We start from the raw sequence: 20,972 nt of genomic DNA, 5'->3' as shown, positions 1-20,972 counted from the left end.
GAGGCAACTCTGGGATGCTGGCCTTCTAGACAACGTTGCAAAGGAAAAGCCATATCTCAGACTGGCCAATAAAAATAAAAGATTAAGATTGGCAAAATAACACAGACACTGGACAGAGGAACTCTGCCTAGAAGGCCAGCATCCCGGTGTCACCTCTTCACTGTTGACGTTGGGACTGGTGTAATGTCCATTTTACTTGACACTGAAAACAGAATGCATTGAAGATTTTGCCAATGAAACTGAAGAAATGTTTGCATATATTTAGCCATATAAATCCAGCGTAGCCACATGGTATTATAGTGAGGCACTGTGTGGAAAACATGAATGGGTATTCATGTGGTCTTAGCTCCTCAACTAAACCTACTATTGTTCTTTGTGGAGAAAATTATAGGGACAGACGACCACGGCAACAACATCCGAGGAGCCAAGTATTTAAACATGTGTTAACACTTATCTACCCATGTACACGCCTACTAAATTAGTTTAATTTGGAACTGGAGTCTAGGCACAGAGCCTATTGCACAGTACATGCTTTGAAGTGAGTGAAATGGATGTGTGGAGGACTCTGCCTCCGTGCATGCATTTGGCTTTGCTCTTTTTCTTCATGCATTTTGAAAGTGTGTCAACTTTCGAGCTTACATTGCTACACACCAACGATGCTCACGCTCGGATTGAGGAGAATAGTAGAGAGTCGGGTAAATGTAGCCCAGGTAGTCCTTGTTTTGGCGGAGTGGCCAGGAGGTTCACAAAAATAGCAGACATCCGGAGCAAAGAACGGAATGTGTTATTGCTGGATGCTGGCGATCAGTTTCAGGGTACTGTCTGGTTCAACTACTACAAAGGGGAGGAAGCTGCGTATTTCATGAACAAGCTTGGATATGATGCGATGGTAAGCCATTTCCATCAACCTTGATGAAATTGTGAATTAGGTATAGTACATTTTATCACACTTTATCTTTCTCAGTATCTCTCACACACGCACAAGTACATACACACACACACATAGAGACAAAGAGCATGATCTGATATAATAATTCACATAATAATGTAGTGAGACAGGTAATAGTTATCTTTCCCTGGCTTTCAGGCATTTGGAAACCATGAGTTTGACAATGGAGTGGAGGGCCTGCTCCGCCATTTTCTGCAGAAGGTGAACTTCACTGTTCTCAGTGCCAACATCAAGGCAGATGCAACACTCGCCCCAACTATCAATGGTTACTATCAACCCTACACAACATTCACGATGGGCTCTGAAATAGTGGCTGTGGTAGGTTACACCTCAGTGGAAACTCCAGTCTTATCCTTACCAGGTAAAATAGAGGGTTTGGTTGATGGATCATTTGATGGGTTGCTCGCTTAATCACTAGCTTATTCGAGGAATTTCAGGTCAAGTCACTCACAGTTGTGTGACTCACCTTAAACTTTTCTATTGTGTACACTCCAGGTCCACACCTGATCTTTGAGGATGAGATCAAAGCCTTGCAGATCCAGGTGGATAAACTGATCACTCTTGGTTACAATAAGATCATCGCCCTTGGTCACTCTGGATTTGACGTGGATATAGACATCGCCAAGCGAGTGAAAGGCGTGGACCTGGTCATCGGCGGACACACCAACACTTTCCTCTACACAGGTGCCCAATTATTCAGTTGTTACATTGTCATAGCTCTGTGATTACAGAAAGTTGAACTATGTGGATGTGTGAACAGGGTCAATGTCCACTATGTCAGCCTTTCACAAGTATCCTCTTGGATTTTATCATATCAGTCACATTTTGGGAGTTTCTTGTTCAGCGAAGAAATACACTACCGTTCAAAAGTTTGGGGTCACTTAGTCCTTGTTTTTGAAAGAAAAGCACATTTTGTAACGGCGTTCTTCGTTTGTTGAAAGAGAGTCGGACCGAAATGCAGCGTGGTGGTTACTCATGTCTTTAATAAAGAAACGACGATACATGAAATAACTTATAGATACAAAAACAACAAACGGAACGTGAAACCTAATACAGCCTATCTGGTGAACACTACACAGAGACAGGAACAATCACCCACGAAATACACAGTGAAACCCCGGCTACCTAAATACGGTTCCCCATCAGAGACAACAAGAATCACCTGACTCTGATTGAGAACCGCCTCAGGCAGCCAAGCCTATACCAGACACACCCCTAATCAACCACAATCCCAATGCCTACAAAAACCCCAATACGACAATACAATAAACCCATGTCACACCCTGGCCTGAACAAATAATTAAAGAAAACACAAAATACTAAGACCAAGGCGTGACACATTTGTTATCCATTAAAATAACATCAAATTGATCAGAAATATAGTGTATTTATTGTTAATGTTGTAAATGACTATTGTAGCTGGAAACGGCTGACTTTCTATGGAATATCTACATAGGCATACCGAGGCCCATGATCAGCAACCACCATTTCTGTGTTCCAACCGGCTGTAACCAGAATAGAAAGAGGAATGGGAGGACCCAACTGCACAACTGAGCAAGAGGACAAGTACATTAGAGTGTCTATTTTGAGAAACAGACGCCTCACAAGTCCTCAACTGGCAGCTTCATTAAATATTACCCGCAAAACACCAGTCTCAACGTCAACAGTGAAGAAGTGACTCCGGGATGCTGGCCTTCCAGACAGAGTTGCAAACAAAAAGCCATGTCTCAGACTGGCCAATAAAAATAAAAGATAGGCAACATAACACAGACACTGGACAGAGGAACTCTGCCTAGAAGGCCAGCATCCCGGAGTCGCCTCTTCACTGTTGATGTTGAGACTGTTGTTTAAAATAATAAACTTGGATTAGCTAACACAATGTGTTGTTGGAACACACGAGTGATGGTTGCTGATAATGGGCCTCTGTACGCCTATGTAGATATTCCAATAAAAATCTGCCGTTTCCAGCTACAATAGTCATTTACAACATTAACAATGTCTACACTGTATTTCTGATCAATTTGATGTTATTTTAATGGACAAAAAAATAGCTTTTCTTTCAAAAACAAGGACATTTCTAAGTGACCCCAAACTTTTGAATGGCAGTGTATGTTACAAACCAAATTGAGATATTGGCATAATTTGAATGAAGCACACACTGTTAAGTGTCAATGTAGCCTGTCAATGTTAAGACACAATGATAAAGTTAAAATGTGAAATAGTCAAGTGGGAGGAAGATAGATAACAGGCCTGTTTGTCATTGTAGGGAGTGTCCCATCTTCAGAGGTGCCGATGGGTCCCTACCCCTTCACGGTGAGGTCTGAGGACGGGAGAGATGTCCCTGTGGTACAGGCTTTTGCCTTTGGGAAGTACCTGGGATACCTCAATTTGGTCTTCGATAAAGCTGGGAACGTGCTGAAGGCGAATGGGAACCCCATCCTGCTGGACAGCAGCATAGCCCAGGGTAAACTACTGGAAGAGTTGTGACTGACTATCTGGATCTGACTGATAACAATAGACATCAAATGCACTAGCCAACACAGTGGTTGTTTTGGCGGTGTCTGAGGTGGAACTGCGTAATAGCTGTCAAACCAGAAGAAGATCATTGTGTTAACTTATCGCGGACACTGCTATTGGATGCAACAAAACCACATGCGACTTTATATCAGAGAAATCCTATGCAGCCACATTACAAGTTCGAACACTCGAATGCGTGATGTACTATTGTCTACACATCGATTTGACATATTTATATCATCGCTTGAGCCTACACCTTCTATTGAGATTTTGAACTTTTAACACAGTAGAGATAATAGGGAGTATTTTTTGACGCTCCCTTCCTATCAGCTCATACCGCAGTTATGCAGTTAGTTATCTCCAACACCGCCAAAACATCCACCACGCGGATGTCGGACAACGCAGGTTAACACTCGATCTGATTGAATCGAGGCCTAACTGCAGTCATTTCTTTCCTCTTTCTTTTGTTGAACATTCATTCAAAGCCATGTTTTTACACTAAACAACATGACTCCGGTCTCTGTCTCTCAGATCCAGGTATCCTTGCTGATGTTGACGAGTGGAAGAAGAACTTGGCCCAGTACTCGTCTCAGTACGTGGGGAAAACCCTAGTGTATCTCAATGGAACCTTCAATGAGTGCCGGTTCCGGGAGTGCAACCTGGGGAACCTCATCTGTGACGCAATGGTGAGTACGTGGCAGACGCTTTCACCATGCGGAATATCATTCTCAGCCCAGGTGGAAGTATGTCAGTGTTCTGTCCATTACAGGTGGACTTGCCCCCGATTGAGGGCTTTCCCCTATACTGAAGTGTGTGAACATTGTGTTTCCACGGACTCTTCTAGATTCATCACAATATCAAGTATGCAGATGAGATCCAGTGGAATCACGTCAGTTTATGCATCCTGAACAGTGGAGGCATAAGGACAGGAATAGATGAAAGTCACAAAAATGGTGTGTCATAACTCATAATGGGTTCATAAAGTGTTTTGAAAGTTCTGCCAACTAATTTAAGAATCCTTATATTACTAACTAAACAGTCATTTTAAAATGGAAAAATTAGCCACTTTACAGTGATGCCATTCATGACTTCAGAAATGAAGGTCCTCACTTCTACAGTGTGAGGCTGTCCTAATAAACTTCTACAAAGTAAGGCTGTCCATATTATGGACACCATACATTTATTCTACATTGCTTTCTCAAGGCACCATCACCATGGAGGAAGTTATATCAGTCTTACCATTTGGGGGCACTTTTGATCTGGTGCAGTTGAAGGGGTCAACCTTGAAAAAGGCATTTGAAAACTCTGTCCGAAGATACGGGAGCAGCAGAGGAGAATTTCTTCAAGTTTCAGGTACCAGTCAATAAGTGATTATTTTGGGCACTGTGGTTTAAAAATATAATTGGAGGATATACTGTACATTATAGTTCTATTTTACATTCCTTTGAATGAAACAGGACTTCTGTAATACACTCACTGTGATCTTTATAGATTTGACTTAATTCCTTCCTGTACTTTTTGTATACAGTATATTGACCAACAAGTTGTATTTTTGGATCCCACTGCTGCCACCAAATGTAAAGATTGATACTGAATCCCTTTCTGGCTGCTTCAACTTCCCAGGAATCCATGTGGAATACGACCTGTCACGGTCGGTGGGGGACCGTGTGACGTCATTGAGCCTCCGCTGCTCTCAGTGCCGTGTGCCCAGATACGAATCTCTGGACCCAGACAGGCTGTACAAGCTGGTCCTACCATCCTACATCGCAGACGGAGGAGATGGTTTTACCATGATTAAGGAGGAGAAACTGAAACATGACACTGGTGAGTCCATTGGGCAGGGTGCAATGGTTTGAACAGAACAGGGGCCTGTTCAGGAAGGTGCAAAGATACAGAACTTTCACATTGAAATGACCGTCTGTCATGGAGGATAGGGAATTATAAAACTGTTTGTTTGGATCCTAGATGCTGACTGGACAAGCAGCGTTCCAAACCATGCTGTATTGATGGACACAGGCCCACTATGGCCGCTAACAGTTCCATCTGAAAATGATCACTGCGCCTCATAAGAATATCATGTTCATGTTGCTGTCGAAACATCTCTTGTATTTATCTCAACTCGCACATTATTTCTCTTTGCTTCCAGACTAGCATTTATTTTGGTACAGCAGTACCAGTACCAGATCAATGTGGAGCTATATACAGGTATTACAGGTATTACCAGTACCAGATCAATGTGGAGCTATATACAGGTATTACCAGTACCAGATCAATGTGGAGCTATATACAGGTATTACAGGTATTACCAGTACAAGATCAATGTGGAGCTATATACAGGTATTACCAGTACCAGATCAATGTGGAGCTATATACAGGTATTACCAGTGCCAGATCAATGTGGAGCTATATACAGGTATTATCAGTGTCAGATCAATTTGGAGCTATATACAGGTATTACCAGTACCAGATCAATGTGGAGCTATATACAGGTATTACAGGTATTACCAGTACCAGATCAATGTGGAGCTATATACAGGTATTACCAGTACCAGATCAATGTGGAGCTATATACAGGTATTACAGGTATTACCAGTACCAGATCAATGTGGAGCTATATACAGGTATTACCAGTACCAGATCAATGTGGAGCTATATACAGGTATTACAGGTATTACCAGTACCAGATCAATGTGGAGCTATATACAGGTATTACCAGTACCAGATCAATGTGGAGCTATATACAGGTATTACCAGTGCCAGATCAATGTGGAGCTATATACAGGTATTATCAGTGCCAGATCAATGTGGAGCTATATACAGGTATTACCAGTGCCAGATCAATGTGGAGCTATATACAGGTATTATCAGTGCCAGATCAATGTGGAGCTGAATACAGGTATTACCAGTACCAGATCAATGTGGATCTATATACAGGTATTACCAGTGCCAGATCAATGTGGAGCTATATACAGGTATTATCAGTGCCAGATCAATGTGGAGCTATATACAGGTATTATCAGTGCCAGATCAATGTGGATCTATATACAGGTATTACCAGAACCAGATCAATGTGGATCTATAATATAGTCTAGTGAGTGTGTATATGGTGTGTATAAAGTCTAGTGAATGTGTGTATATGGTGTGTATATATAGTTACCGTTTTATAGTTACTGTATTCCGAACTATAGCAGAGTGAACAGTCTATGGCTTGGGTGGCTGGAGTCTTTGGCAATTTTACAGGCCTTCCTCTGACATGGCCTGATATAGAGGTCCAGGATGTAGGGGAGCTCGGCCCCAGTGATGTACTGGGCTGTCCACCCCACCCTTCTTTAGCGCTTTGCGATCAAGGGCGGTGCAATTGTCATACCAAGCGGTGATGCAGCCAGTCAAGGTGCTCTTGATGGTAAAGCTGTAGAACGTTTTGAGAATCTAAGGGCCCATGCCAAATCTTTTCAGTCTCCTGCGGGGAAGAGGCACTGCCGTGCCCTCTTCACAACTGTGCGGGTGTGTGTGGAGTCCTTAGTGATGTGGATGCCAAGGAACTTGCCAAGCCCCATCGATGTGGATTGGTTAGGATACGTTCTTATATTCACTGAGGACATCGTCAATGATGAAGCCTGTGGCTGTTGTGCTAAACTCCTCAATTTAGTTATGTAGCAACATGCCCAAAATAACTAACAACCAGATTATTTTCCTTACTATATCTTCTTGTGGGACCCTAACAATGCCATTTACCTGTGACTGTATTCATGGCGCAGCACTTCCTGGTGTGCCTTATTGCTAAAATTATGTGAGCTCTAATCATTACATTACACCTCACTGAATATACCCGAGAAACAAAATTGTACAAAGTTCATTTGGAAAGTATTCAGACCACTTGACTTCTTCCATATTTGCTATGTTACAGCCTTACTCTAAAATGGATTCAATATTTTTTTTCTCATTAATCTACACATAATAGCCCATAATGACAAAGCAAAAAAAGGTTTTAGAAAATTTTGCAAAAAACTCAAATAGAAATACCTTATTTACATAGTATTCAGACCGTTTGCTGTGAGACTTGAAATTGAGCTCAGATGCATCCTGTTTCCATTGATCATCCTTGAGATGTTTCTACAACTTGATTGGAGTCCACCTGTGGTAAATTCAATTGATTGGACATGATTTGGAAAGGCACATACCTGTCTATATAAGGTCCCACAGTTGACAGTGCATGTAGAGCTCCGAGGATTTCGGCACCGACAGAGATGGCCGCCTCGCTTCGCGTTCCTAGGAAACTATGCAGTTTTTTGGTTTTTTTTACGTGTTATTTCTTACATTAGTACCCCAGGTCATCTTAGGTTTCATTACATACAGTCGAAAGAACTACTGAATATAAGATCAGCGTCAACTCACCATCAGTATGACCAAGAATATGTTTTCCGCGACGCGGATCCAGTGTTCTGCCTTACAAACAGGTCAACGGAATTGATTCCATGCAGCGACCCCAAAAAACGACTTCGTAAAAGAGGGAAACGTAGCGGTCTTCTGGTCAGACTCCGGACACGGGCACATCGTGCACCACTCCCTAGCATTCTTCTTGCCAATGTCCAGTCTCTTGACAACAAGGTTGATGAAATCCGAGCAAGGGTAGCATTCCAGAGGGACATCAGAGACTGTAACGTTCTCTGCTTCACGGAAACATGGCTCACTGGAGAGACGCAATCCGGGGCGGTGCAGCCAACGGGTTTCTCCACGCATCGCGCTGACAGAAACAAACATCTTTCTGGTAAGAAGAGTGGCGGGGCGTATGCCTCATGACTAACGAGACATGGTGTGATGAAAGAAACATACAGGAACTCAAATCCTTCTGTTCACCTGATTTAGAATTCCTCACAATCAAATGTAGACCGCATTATCTACCAAGAGAATTCTCTTCGATTATAATCACAGCCGTATATATCCCCCAAGCAGACACATCGATGGCTCTGAACTAACTTTATTTAACTCTTTGCAAACTGGAAACCATTTATCCGGAGGCTGCATTCATTGTAGCTGGGGATTTTAACAAAACTAATCTGAAAACAAGACTCCCTAAATTTTATCAGCATATCGATTGCGCAACCAGGGGTGGTAAAACCTTGGATCATTGTTACTCTAACTTCTGCGACGCATATAAGGCCCTGCCCCGCCCCCCTTTCGGAAAAGCTGACCACGACTCCATTTTGTTGATCCCTGCCTACAGACAGAAACTTAAACAAGAGGCTCCCACGCTGAGGTCTGTCCAACGCTGGTCCGACCAAGCTGACTCCACACTCCAAGACTGCTTCCATCACGTGGACTGGGACATGTTTCGTATTGCGTCAGATAAAAATATTGACGAATACGCTGATTCGGTGTGCGAGTTCATTAGAACGTGCGTTGAAGATGTCGTTCCCATAGCAACGATAAAAACATTCCCTAACCAGAAACCGTGGATTGATGGCAGCATTCGCGTGATACTGAAAGCGCGAACCACTGCTTTTAATCAGGGCAAGGTGTCTGGTAACATGACCGAATATAAACAATGCAACTATTCCCTCCGCAAGGCTATTAAACAAGCTAAGCGTCAGTACAGAGACAAAGTAGAATCTCAATTCAACGGCTCAGACACAAGAGGCATGTGGCAGGGTCTACAGTCAATCACGGACTACAAGAAGAAACCCAGCCCAGTCACGGACCAGGATGTCTTGCTCCCAGGCAGACTAAATAACTTTTTGCCCGCTTTGAGGACAATACAGTGCCACTGACACGGCCTGCAACGAAAACATGCGGTCTCTACTTCACTGCAGCCGAGGTGAGTAAGACATTTAAACGTGTTAACCCTCGCAAGGCTGCAGGCCCAGACGGCATCCCCAGCCGCGCCCTCAGAGCATGCGCAGACCAGCTGGCCGGTGTGTTTACGGACATATTCAATCAATCCCTATACCAGTCTGCTGTTCCCACATGCTTCAAGAGGGCCACCATTGTTCCTGTTCCCAAGAAAGCTAAGGTAACTGAGCTAAACGACTACCGCCCGTAGCACTCACTTCCGTCATCATGAAGTGCTTTGAGAGACTAGTCAAGGACCATATCACCTCCACCCTACCTGACACCCTAGACCCACTCCAATTTGCTTACTGCCCAAATAGGTTCACAGACGATGCAATCTCAACCACACTGCACACTGCCCTAACCCACCTGGACAAGAGGTGAGAATGCTGTTCATCGACTACAGCTCGGCATTCAACACCATAGTACCCTCCAAGCTCGTCATCAAGCTCGAGACCCTGGGTCTCGACCCCGCCCTGTGCAACTGGGCACTGGACTTCCTGACGGGCCGCCCCCAGGTGGCAACAACATCTCCTCCCCGCTGATCCTCAACACGGGGGCCCCACAAGGGTGCGTTCTGAGCCCTCTCCTGTACTCCCTGTTCACCTACGACTGCGTGGCCACGCACGCCTCCAACTCAATCATCAAGTTTGCGGACGACACAACAGTGGTAGGCTTGATTACCAACAACGACGAGACGGCCTACAGGGAGGAGGTGAGGGCCCTCGGAGTGTGGTGTCAGGAAAATAACCTCACACTCAACGTCAACAAAGCTAAGGAGATGATTGTGGACTTCAAGAAACAGCAGAGGGAACACCCCCCTATCCACATCGATGGAACAGTAGTGGAGAGGGTAGCAAGTTTTAAGTTCCTCGGCATACACATCACAGACAAACTGAATTGGTCCACTCACACTGACAGCGTCGTGAAGAAGGCGCAGCAGCGCCTCTTCAACCTCAGGAGGCTGAAGAAATTCGGCTTGTCACCAAAAGCACTCACAAACTTATACAGATGCACAATCGAGAGCATCCTGGCGGGCTGTATCACCGCCTGGTACGGCAACTGCTCCGCCCTCAACCGTAAGGCTCTCCAGAGGGTAGTGAGGTCTGCACAACGCATCACCGGGGCAAACTAACTGCCCTCCAGGACACCTACACCACCCGATGTTACAGGAAGGCCATAAAGATCATCAAGGACATCAACCACCCGAGCCACTGCCTGTTCACCCCGCTATCATCCAGAAGGCGAGGTCAGTACAGGTGCATCAAAGCTGGGACCGAGAGACTGAAAAACAGCTTCTATCTCAAGGCCATCAGACTGTTAAACAGCCACCACTAACATTGAGTGGCTGCTGCCAACACACTGACATTGACCCAACTCCAGCCACTTTAATAATGGGAATTGATGGGAAATGATGTAAATATATCACTAGCCACTTTAAACAATGCTACCTTATATAATGTTACTTACCCTACATTATTCATCTCATATGCATACGTATATACTGTACTCTATATCATCGACTGCATCCTTATGTAATACATGTATCACTAGCCACTTTAAGTATGCCACTTTGTTTACATACTCATCTCATATGTATATACTGTACTCGATACCATCTACTGTATGCTGCCCTGTACCATCACTCATTCATATATCCTTATGTACATATTCTTTATCCCCTTACACTGTGTATAAGACAGTAGTTTTGGAATTGTTAGTTAGATTACTTGTTGGTTATCACTGCATTGTCGGAACTAGAAGCACAAGCATTTCGCTACACTCGCATTAACATCTGCTAACCATGTGTATGTGACAAATAAAATTTGATTTGATTTGATTTGATTTGATTGAGACAGGATTGTGTCGAGGCACAGATACCAAAGGAAGGATACCAAAACATTTCTGCAGCATTGAAGGTCCCCAAGAACCAAGTAGCCTCCATCATTCTTAAATGGAAGAAGTTTGGAACCACCAAGACTCTTCCTAGAGCTGGCCGCCTGGCCAAACTGAGCAATCGGGGGAGAAGGGCCTTGGTCAATGAGGTGACCAAGAACCTGATGGTCACTCTGACAGAGCTACAGAGTCCCTCTGTGGAGATGGGAGAACCTTCCAGAAGGACAACCATCTCTGCAGCACTCCACCAATCAGGCCTTTATGGTAGAGTGGCCAGACGGAAGCCACTCCTCAGTAAAAGGCACATGACAGACCGCTTGTAGTTTGCCAAAAGGCACCTAAAGGACTCTCAGGCCTTGAGTAACAAAATTCTCTGGTCTGATGAAAACAAGATTGAACTATTTGGCCTGAATGCCAAGCGTCACGTCTGGAGGAAACCTGGCACCATCCTTATGGTGAAGCATGGTGGTGGCAACATCATGCCGTGGGGATGTTTTTAAGCAGCAGGGACTGGGAAACTTGTCAGGATCGAGGGACAGATTAAACGGAGCAGAGTACAGCGAGATCCTTGTTGAAAACCTGCTCCAGCGTGCTCAGGACCTCAGACTGAGGCAAAGGTTCACCTTCCAACAGGACAACGACCTTTAGAACACAGCCAAGACAACGCAGGATCAGCTTTGGGACAAGTCTCTGAATGTCCTTGAGTGGCCCAGCCAGAGCTCGGACTTGAACCTAATCAAACATTTCTGGAGAGACCTGAAAATAGCTGTGCAGCGACACTCCCCATCCAATCTGCCAGAGCTTGAGAGGATCTACAGAGAATAATGTGAGAAACTCCCCAAATACAGGTGTGCCAAGCTTGTAGCTCATACCCAATAAGAATCAAGGCTGTAATCGATGCCAAAGGTGCTTCAAAAAGGTACTGAGTAAAGGGTCTGGATACTTATGTAAATGTGATATTTCAGTTTTTCTTTTTTAGAAATGTGCAAAAATTCCTAAAAATCTGTTTTTGCTTTGTCATTATGGGGTATTGTGTGTAGATTGATGAGGGGGTAAAGACAAGTTCATCTGTATCGTAACAAAATGTGGAAAAAGTCAAGGGGTCTGAATACTTGCCGAATGCACTGTATGTACTGAAGCCTTGTTGGTAGTGAAATTGAATGAATAATCGAAATAAATAACCCTTGTGTCTCATTATAAATTACAAATAGGCTCATGTAGTAACTTTTCTGGAGGACAAATATCCAAATGAAAAGTCTCAAATGAGAAATCAATGTTCTCTGTTTTCTGAAAATACCTTTGAGTTGTAGTAACCTCAGTTTAATGGGCCGTTGGACGTGGCTGGCACATCTGGTGAACATCTGCATCGGTTATGACAAAACACTAGTTTAGGAGACCATGGTGTCATCCTCCTTGATTTGACTAGCAACATCCCTATGAGCAAAATATGTTGATTTAGTTGAAAATACATATGTGCTCACTGGGATACAGCTAACTAAGTAGTTTTCCTCATGACCAACAAGCAACCTTTAAAGTTACATTCAGTGTTACATTAGAATTGATTGCCATTCAGTGTTACGTTAGAATTGGTTATCATTCAGTGTTATATTAGAAAATGTTCACATACAGGGTCTGGTGTATGTCCGACCAGTGAGTGTCACGAGTAACAGCAGGTGTTACCATGAATTAGCATTGTGTGAACTCTGGGCCTGTTAAACATTGTTTCCCAGACCCAAAGTAAATCTTTTACAGTAACATTACTGTAAGTACAATCTAAACAACCTTTCTTTAAACATTTTTCATACATGTAAAAATACTTCTATTTGTCCTCTAAAAGCTAAAACACTGCACAGACGAAGGCATTGCCTCTGCTGCTGTGACACTGTATATGACATTACATTACAGAGAAGATTAAATAAAAGGCCTTCAACTTACAGAAAATATCTGTGAAAAAAGTATCCTAGTTGAACTCATAATCACTTGAAGAGACCCATTACTACTTCATGAGTACAAGCTTAAAATACTTGTTGACTGTGCTTATGGGGGCGTATTGCATGTCATACAGGCTTAAAAAATATGCCATTACAATGCAGTAAACATATTCACAGCGGGTTCAAATGATCTTTTTAATCAACATGGTTTTAACTAATATTGGTTGTGGCAACCTTGATGCCTTACCTCAAGCCATATAGTGGCTGTTGCTATTACCCTGTTATAGCAACAGAGGATTAACCTCATATATTCTATACTATCGCCTATAGGTGATCTGGACATCTCGGTTTTCGGCAACTACATCAAGGAGATGAAGAGGGTGTACCCAACTGTGGAGGGCCGCATCAAGTTCAGAAACTCATCCATGGCGGCTGGGGCCAACTGTCTGACTTTGTTACTGCTAGGCCTGATGTGGGCCCTGTCCACAAGTTTATGAGAGATTATTTCCAGAAGATCACACTATGGCAGGTTTCTGTGGTGATGTGTCACATATTTAAATTTTTCTAAAACGGCTGCTGTTTATGAGAAAGAGTATTATACTATTTCAAGAAACAATGTATTTATATTTGCTTTACTACAGTATATGCAGGTACATACAGGCAAGTGACACAAAAACTGCCAATGACTTTGTTTTGTCACTTTTATAGAGTCATGTATATTTGCATTTTATTGTTGTTGCAATTTAGCCGTATTGATTGACATATTTGTGAAAGTTAATGAAAGCAAAATATTTTAGGTTAAAACCTTTTGATACTTTCAGACCCCTCAAAGATTTAGTAGATGAAGACCTGGTGCATGTCAAATGTGTATTTTGCATGCAGGAGTGCCTTCAGAAAGTATTCATACCCTTGACTTCTTCCACATTTTGTTGCGTTCCAGCCTGAATTTAAAATGAATTAAATAGATTAAGTCAAGGGGTATGAATACTTTCTGAATGCACTGTACAGTAAGTCTGACTGTCCTGTGTGTTCGGGGGAGCTGTTGTGTTTCCACTGAAGTGATGACAGTTCCGATGAAGGAATCTAAAGAATTCTCACCATTTAGCTCTGAGGCAAGCCAAATAATACCATGGAAAAACCCATGGCATTAAAACATCACTATTTCCAAGTCTTTCCGGAAAGGCAGGACTGCAAGCTGCCAATGACAGCGGCAGAGTGCAGACTAAAATGAGTCATGGCTCTGAACATGCGCATGTTTACTTCATGATAATTATAGGCCTATAAGGGCACAAGGCGAGACCCAAATGCAGACACAGGAGGCAAATGGTAGAGCTCCGATATTTATTATAACAAAGGGAGTAGGCAAAGGCAGGTCGGGGACAGGCGAGAGTTCATAACCCGGGTCAGAGTCCAAACAGTACCAGGCGATAGGCAGTCTCAAGGTCCCATTGATCATCCTTGAGATGTTTCTACAACTTGATTGGAGTCCACCTGTGGTAAATTCAATTGATTGGACATGATTTGGAAAGGCACATACCTGTCTATATAAGGTCCCACAGTTGACAGTGCATGTAGAGCTCCGAGGATTTCGGCACCGACAGAGATGGCCGCCTCGCTTCGCGTTCCTAGGAAACTATGCAGTTTTTTGGTTTTTTTTACGTGTTATTTCTTACATTAGTACCCCAGGTCATCTTAGGTTTCATTACATACAGTCGAAAGAACTACTGAATATAAGATCAGCGTCAACTCACCATCAGTATGACCAAGAATATGTTTTCCGCGACGCGGATCCAGTGTTCTGCCTTACAAACAGGTCAACGGAATTGATTCCATGCAGCGACCCCAAAAACGACTTCGTAAAGAGGGAAACGTAGCGGTCTTCTGGTCAGACTCCGGACACGGGCACATCGTGCACCACTCCCTAGCATTCTTCTTGCCAATGTCCAGTCTCTTGACAACAAGGTTGATGAAATCCGAGCAAGGGTAGCATTCCAGAGGGACATCAGAGACTGTAACGTTCTCTGCTTCACGGAAACATGGCTCACTGGAGAGACGCAATCCGGGGCGGTGCAGCCAACGGGTTTCTCCACGCATCGCGCTGACAGAAACAAACATCTTTCTGGTAAGAAGAGTGGCGGGGGCGTATGCCTCATGACTAACGAGACATGGTGTGATGAAAGAAACATACAGGAACTCAAATCCTTCTGTTCACCTGATTTAGAATTCCTCACAATCAAATGTAGACCGCATTATCTACCAAGAGAATTCTCTTCGATTATAATCACAGCCGTATATATCCCCCCCCAAGCAGACACATCGATGGCTCTGAACTAACTTTATTTAACTCTTTGCAAACTGGAAACCATTTATCCGGAGGCTGCATTCATTGTAGCTGGGGATTTTAACAAAACTAATCTGAAAACAAGACTCCCTAAATTTTATCAGCATATCGATTGCGCAACCAGGGGTGGTAAAACCTTGGATCATTGTTACTCTAACTTCTGCGACGCATATAAGGCCCTGCCCCGCCCCCCTTTCGGAAAAGCTGACCACGACTCCATTTTGTTGATCCCTGCCTACAGACAGAAACTTAAACAAGAGGCTCCCACGCTGAGGTCTGTCCAACGCTGGTCCGACCAAGCTGACTCCACACTCCAAGACTGCTTCCATCACGTGGACTGGGACATGTTTCGTATTGCGTCAGATAAAAATATTGACGAATACGCTGATTCGGTGTGCGAGTTCATTAGAACGTGCGTTGAAGATGTCGTTCCCATAGCAACGATAAAAACATTCCCTAACCAGAAACCGTGGATTGATGGCAGCATTCGCGTGATACTGAAAGCGCGAACCACTGCTTTTAATCAGGGCAAGGTGTCTGGTAACATGACCGAATATAAACAATGCAACTATTCCCTCCGCAAGGCTATTAAACAAGCTAAGCGTCAGTACAGAGACAAAGTAGAATCTCAATTCAACGGCTCAGACACAAGAGGCATGTGGCAGGGTCTACAGTCAATCACGGACTACAAGAAGAAACCCAGCCCAGTCACGGACCAGGATGTCTTGCTCCCAGGCAGACTAAATAACTTTTTTGCCCGCTTTGAGGACAATACAGTGCCACTGACACGGCCTGCAACGAAAACATGCGGTCTCTACTTCACTGCAGCCGAGGTGAGTAAGACATTTAAACGTGTTAACCCTCGCAAGGCTGCAGGCCCAGACGGCATCCCCAGCCGCGCCCTCAGAGCATGCGCAGACCAGCTGGCCGGTGTGTTTACGGACATATTCAATCAATCCCTATACCAGTCTGCTGTTCCCACATGCTTCAAGAGGGCCACCATTGTTCCTGTTCCCAAGAAAGCTAAGGTAACTGAGCTAAACGACTACCGCCCCGTAGCACTCACTTCCGTCATCATGAAGTGCTTTGAGAGACTAGTCAAGGACCATATCACCTCCACCCTACCTGACACCCTAGACCCACTCCAATTTGCTTACTGCCCAAATAGGTTCACAGACGATGCAATCTCAACCACACTGCACACTGCCCTAACCCACCTGGACAAGAGGTGAGAATGCTGTTCATCGACTACAGCTCGGCATTCAACACCATAGTACCCTCCAAGCTCGTCATCAAGCTCGAGACCCTGGGTCTCGACCCGCCCTGTGCAACTGGGCACTGGACTTCCTGACGGGCCGCCCCCAGGTGGCAACAACATCTCCTCCCCGCTGATCCTCAACACGGGGGCCCCACAGGGTGCGTTCTGAGCCCTCTCCTGTACTCCCTGTTCACCTACGACTGCGTGGCCACGCACGCCTCCAACTCAATCATCAAGTTTGCGGACGACACAACAGTGGTAGGCTTGATTACCAACAACGACGAGACGGCCTACAGGGAGGAGGTGAGGGCCCTCGGAGTGTGGTGTCAGGAAAATAACCTCACACTCAACGTCAACAAAGCTAAGGAGATGATTGTGGACTTCAAGAAACAGCAGAGGGAACACCCCCCTATCCACATCGATGGAACAGTAGTGGAGAGGGTAGCAAGTTTTAAGTTCCTCGGCATACACATCACAGACAAACTGAATTGGTCCACTCACACTGACAGCGTCGTGAAGAAGGCGCAGCAGCGCCTCTTCAACCTCAGGAGGCTGAAGAAATTCGGCTTGTCACCAAAAGCACTCACAAACTTATACAGATGCACAATCGAGAGCATCCTGGCGGGCTGTATCACCGCCTGGTACGGCAACTGCTCCGCCCTCAACCGTAAGGCTCTCCAGAGGGTAGTGAGGTCTGCACAACGCATCACCGGGGGCAAACTACCTGCCCTCCAGGACACCTACACCACCCGATGTTACAGGAAGGCCATAAAGATCATCAAGGACATCAACCACCCGAGCCACTGCCTGTTCACCCCGCTATCATCCAGAAGGCGAGGTCAGTACAGGTGCATCAAAGCTGGGACCGAGAGACTGAAAAACAGCTTCTATCTCAAGGCCATCAGACTGTTAAACAGCCACCACTAACATTGAGTGGCTGCTGCCAACACACTGACATTGACACTGACCCAACTCCAGCCACTTTAATAATGGGAATTGATGGGAAATGATGTAAATATATCACTAGCCACTTTAAACAATGCTACCTTATATAATGTTACTTACCCTACATTATTCATCTCATATGCATACGTATATACTGTACTCTATATCATCGACTGCATCCTTATGTAATACATGTATCACTAGCCACTTTAAGTATGCCACTTTGTTTACATACTCATCTCATATGTATATACTGTACTCGATACCATCTACTGTATGCTGCCCTGTACCATCACTCATTCATATATCCTTATGTACATATTCTTTATCCCCTTACACTGTGTATAAGACAGTAGTTTTGGAATTGTTAGTTAGATTACTTGTTGGTTATCACTGCATTGTCGGAACTAGAAGCACAAGCATTTCGCTACACTCGCATTAACATCTGCTAACCATGTGTATGTGACAAATAAAATTTGATTTGATTTGATTTGATTTGATTGAGACAGGATTGTGTCGAGGCACAGATACCAAAGGAAGGATACCAAAACATTTCTGCAGCATTGAAGGTCCCCAAGAACCAAGTAGCCTCCATCATTCTTAAATGGAAGAAGTTTGGAACCACCAAGACTCTTCCTAGAGCTGGCCGCCTGGCCAAACTGAGCAATCGGGGAGAAGGGCCTTGGTCAATGAGGTGACCAAGAACCTGATGGTCACTCTGACAGAGCTACAGAGTCCCTCTGTGGAGATGGGAGAACCTTCCAGAAGGACAACCATCTCTGCAGCACTCCACCAATCAGGCCTTTATGGTAGAGTGGCCAGACGGAAGCCACTCCTCAGTAAAAGGCACATGACAGACCGCTTGTAGTTTGCCAAAAGGCACCTAAAGGACTCTCAGGCCTTGAGTAACAAAATTCTCTGGTCTGATGAAAACAAGATTGAACTATTTGGCCTGAATGCCAAGCGTCACGTCTGGAGGAAACCTGGCACCATCCTTATGGTGAAGCATGGTGGTGGCAACATCATGCCGTGGGGATGTTTTTAAGCAGCAGGGACTGGGAAACTTGTCAGGATCGAGGGACAGATTAAACGGAGCAGAGTACAGCGAGATCCTTGATGAAAACCTGCTCCAGCGTGCTCAGGACCTCAGACTGAGGCAAAGGTTCACCTTCCAACAGGACAACGACCTTTAGAACACAGCCAAGACAACGCAGGATCAGCTTTGGGACAAGTCTCTGAATGTCCTTGAGTGGCCCAGCCAGAGCTCGGACTTGAACCTAATCAAACATTTCTGGAGAGACCTGAAAATAGCTGTGCAGCGACACTCCCCATCCAATCTGCCAGAGCTTGAGAGGATCTACAGAGAATAATGTGAGAAACTCCCCAAATACAGGTGTGCCAAGCTTGTAGCTCATACCCAATAAGAATCAAGGCTGTAATCGATGCCAAAGGTGCTTCAAAAAGGTACTGAGTAAAGGGTCTGGATACTTATGTAAATGTGATATTTCAGTTTTTCTTTTTTAGAAATGTGCAAAAATTCCTAAAAATCTGTTTTTGCTTTGTCATTATGGGGTATTGTGTGTAGATTGATGAGGGGTAAAGACAAGTTCATCTGTATCGTAACAAAATGTGGAAAAAGTCAAGGGGTCTGAATACTTGCCGAATGCACTGTATGTACTGAAGCCTTGTTGGTAGTGAAATTGAATGAATAATCGAAATAAATAACCCTTGTGTCTCATTATAAATTACAAATAGGCTCATGTAGTAACTTTTCTGGAGGACAAATATCCAAATGAAAAGTCTCAAATGAGAAATCAATGTTCTCTGTTTTCTGAAAATACCTTTGAGTTGTAGTAACCTCAGTTTAATGGGCCGTTGGACGTGGCTGGCACATCTGGTGAACATCTGCATCGGTTATGACAAAACACTAGTTTAGGAGACCATGGTGTCATCCTCCTTGATTTGACTAGCAACATCCCTATGAGCAAAATATGTTGATTTAGTTGAAAATACATATGTGCTCACTGGGATACAGCTAACTAAGTAGTTTTCCTCATGACCAACAAGCAACCTTTAAAGTTACATTCAGTGTTACATTAGAATTGATTGCCATTCAGTGTTACGTTAGAATTGGTTATCATTCAGTGTTATATTAGAAAATGTTCACATACAGGGTCTGGTGTATGTCCGACCAGTGAGTGTCACGAGTAACAGCAGGTGTTACCATGAATTAGCATTGTGTGAACTCTGGGCCTGTTAAACATTGTTTCCCAGACCCAAAGTAAATCTTTTACAGTAACATTACTGTAAGTACAATCTAAACAACCTTTCTTTAAACATTTTTCATACATGTAAAAAATACTTCTATTTGTCCTCTAAAAGCTAAAACACTGCACAGACGAAGGCATTGCCTCTGCTGCTGTGACACTGTATATGACATTACATTACAGAGAAGATTAAATAAAAGGCCTTCAACTTACAGAAAATATCTGTGAAAAAAGTATCCTAGTTGAACTCATAATCACTTGAAGAGACCCATTACTACTTCATGAGTACAAGCTTAAAATACTTGTTGACTGTGCTTATGGGGGCGTATTGCATGTCATACAGGCTTAAAAAATATGCCATTACAATGCAGTAAACATATTCACAGCGGGTTCAAATGATCTTTTTAATCAACATGGTTTTAACTAATATTGGTTGTGGCAACCTTGATGCCTTACCTCAAGCCATATAGTGGCTGTTGCTATTACCCTGTTATAGCAACAGAGGATTAACCTCATATATTCTATACTATCGCCTATAGGTGATCTGGACATCTCGGTTTTCGGCAACTACATCAAGGAGATGAAGAGGGTGTACCCAACTGTGGAGGGCCGCATCAAGTTCAGAAACTCATCCATGGCGGCTGGGGCCAACTGTCTGACTTTGTTACTGCTAGGCCTGATGTGGGCCCTGTCCACAAGTTTATGAGAGATTATTTCCAGAAGATCACACTATGGCAGGTTTCTGTGGTGATGTGTCACATATTTAAATTTTTCTAAAACGGCTGCTGTTTATGAGAAAGAGTATTATACTATTTCAAGAAACAATGTATTTATATTTGCTTTACTACAGTATATGCAGGTACATACAGGCAAGTGACACAAAAACTGCCAATGACTTTGTTTTGTCACTTTTATAGAGTCATGTATATTTGCATTTTATTGTTGTTGCAATTTAGCCGTATTGATTGACATATTTGTGAAAGTTAATGAAAGCAAAATATTTTAGGTTAAAACCTTTTGATACTTTCAGACCCCTCAA

General features: G+C 43.8%; 1 protein-coding gene across 3 annotated transcripts; it reads left to right on the top strand.

The window, feature by feature from the left end:
* Positions 1 to 504: 504 nt before the first annotated feature.
* Positions 505 to 20,946, top strand: LOC118362300 (snake venom 5'-nucleotidase-like). Of its 3 annotated transcripts, none has more exons than XM_035742522.2 (9): positions 505 to 889; positions 1,088 to 1,214; positions 1,445 to 1,633; positions 3,216 to 3,413; positions 3,998 to 4,152; positions 4,311 to 4,419; positions 4,670 to 4,819; positions 5,090 to 5,290; positions 20,473 to 20,946. In XM_035742522.2, exons 1-9 carry the CDS (start codon positions 548 to 550, stop codon positions 20,637 to 20,639), a joined length of 1,638 nt encoding a protein of 545 aa, XP_035598415.1. In that variant the 5' UTR covers positions 505 to 547; the 3' UTR covers positions 20,640 to 20,946. The 3 variants fall into 3 exon arrangements, with proteins under 3 accessions (XP_035598415.1, XP_052341841.1, XP_035598414.1); XM_052485881.1 differs by having other exon boundaries at positions 1,088 to 1,310; XM_035742521.2 differs by lacking the exon at positions 20,473 to 20,946 and adding an exon at positions 13,453 to 13,926 and having other exon boundaries at positions 1,088 to 1,310.
* The last annotated feature ends 26 nt before the right edge of the window (positions 20,947 to 20,972 follow it).

This window comes from Oncorhynchus keta, chromosome 29 (genome assembly GCF_023373465.1).
Source record: "Oncorhynchus keta strain PuntledgeMale-10-30-2019 chromosome 29, Oket_V2, whole genome shotgun sequence".
In the NCBI taxonomy this organism is placed as follows: Eukaryota; Metazoa; Chordata; class Actinopteri; order Salmoniformes; family Salmonidae; genus Oncorhynchus; species Oncorhynchus keta.
This window is presented reverse-complemented; position numbering and strand designations above follow the sequence as displayed.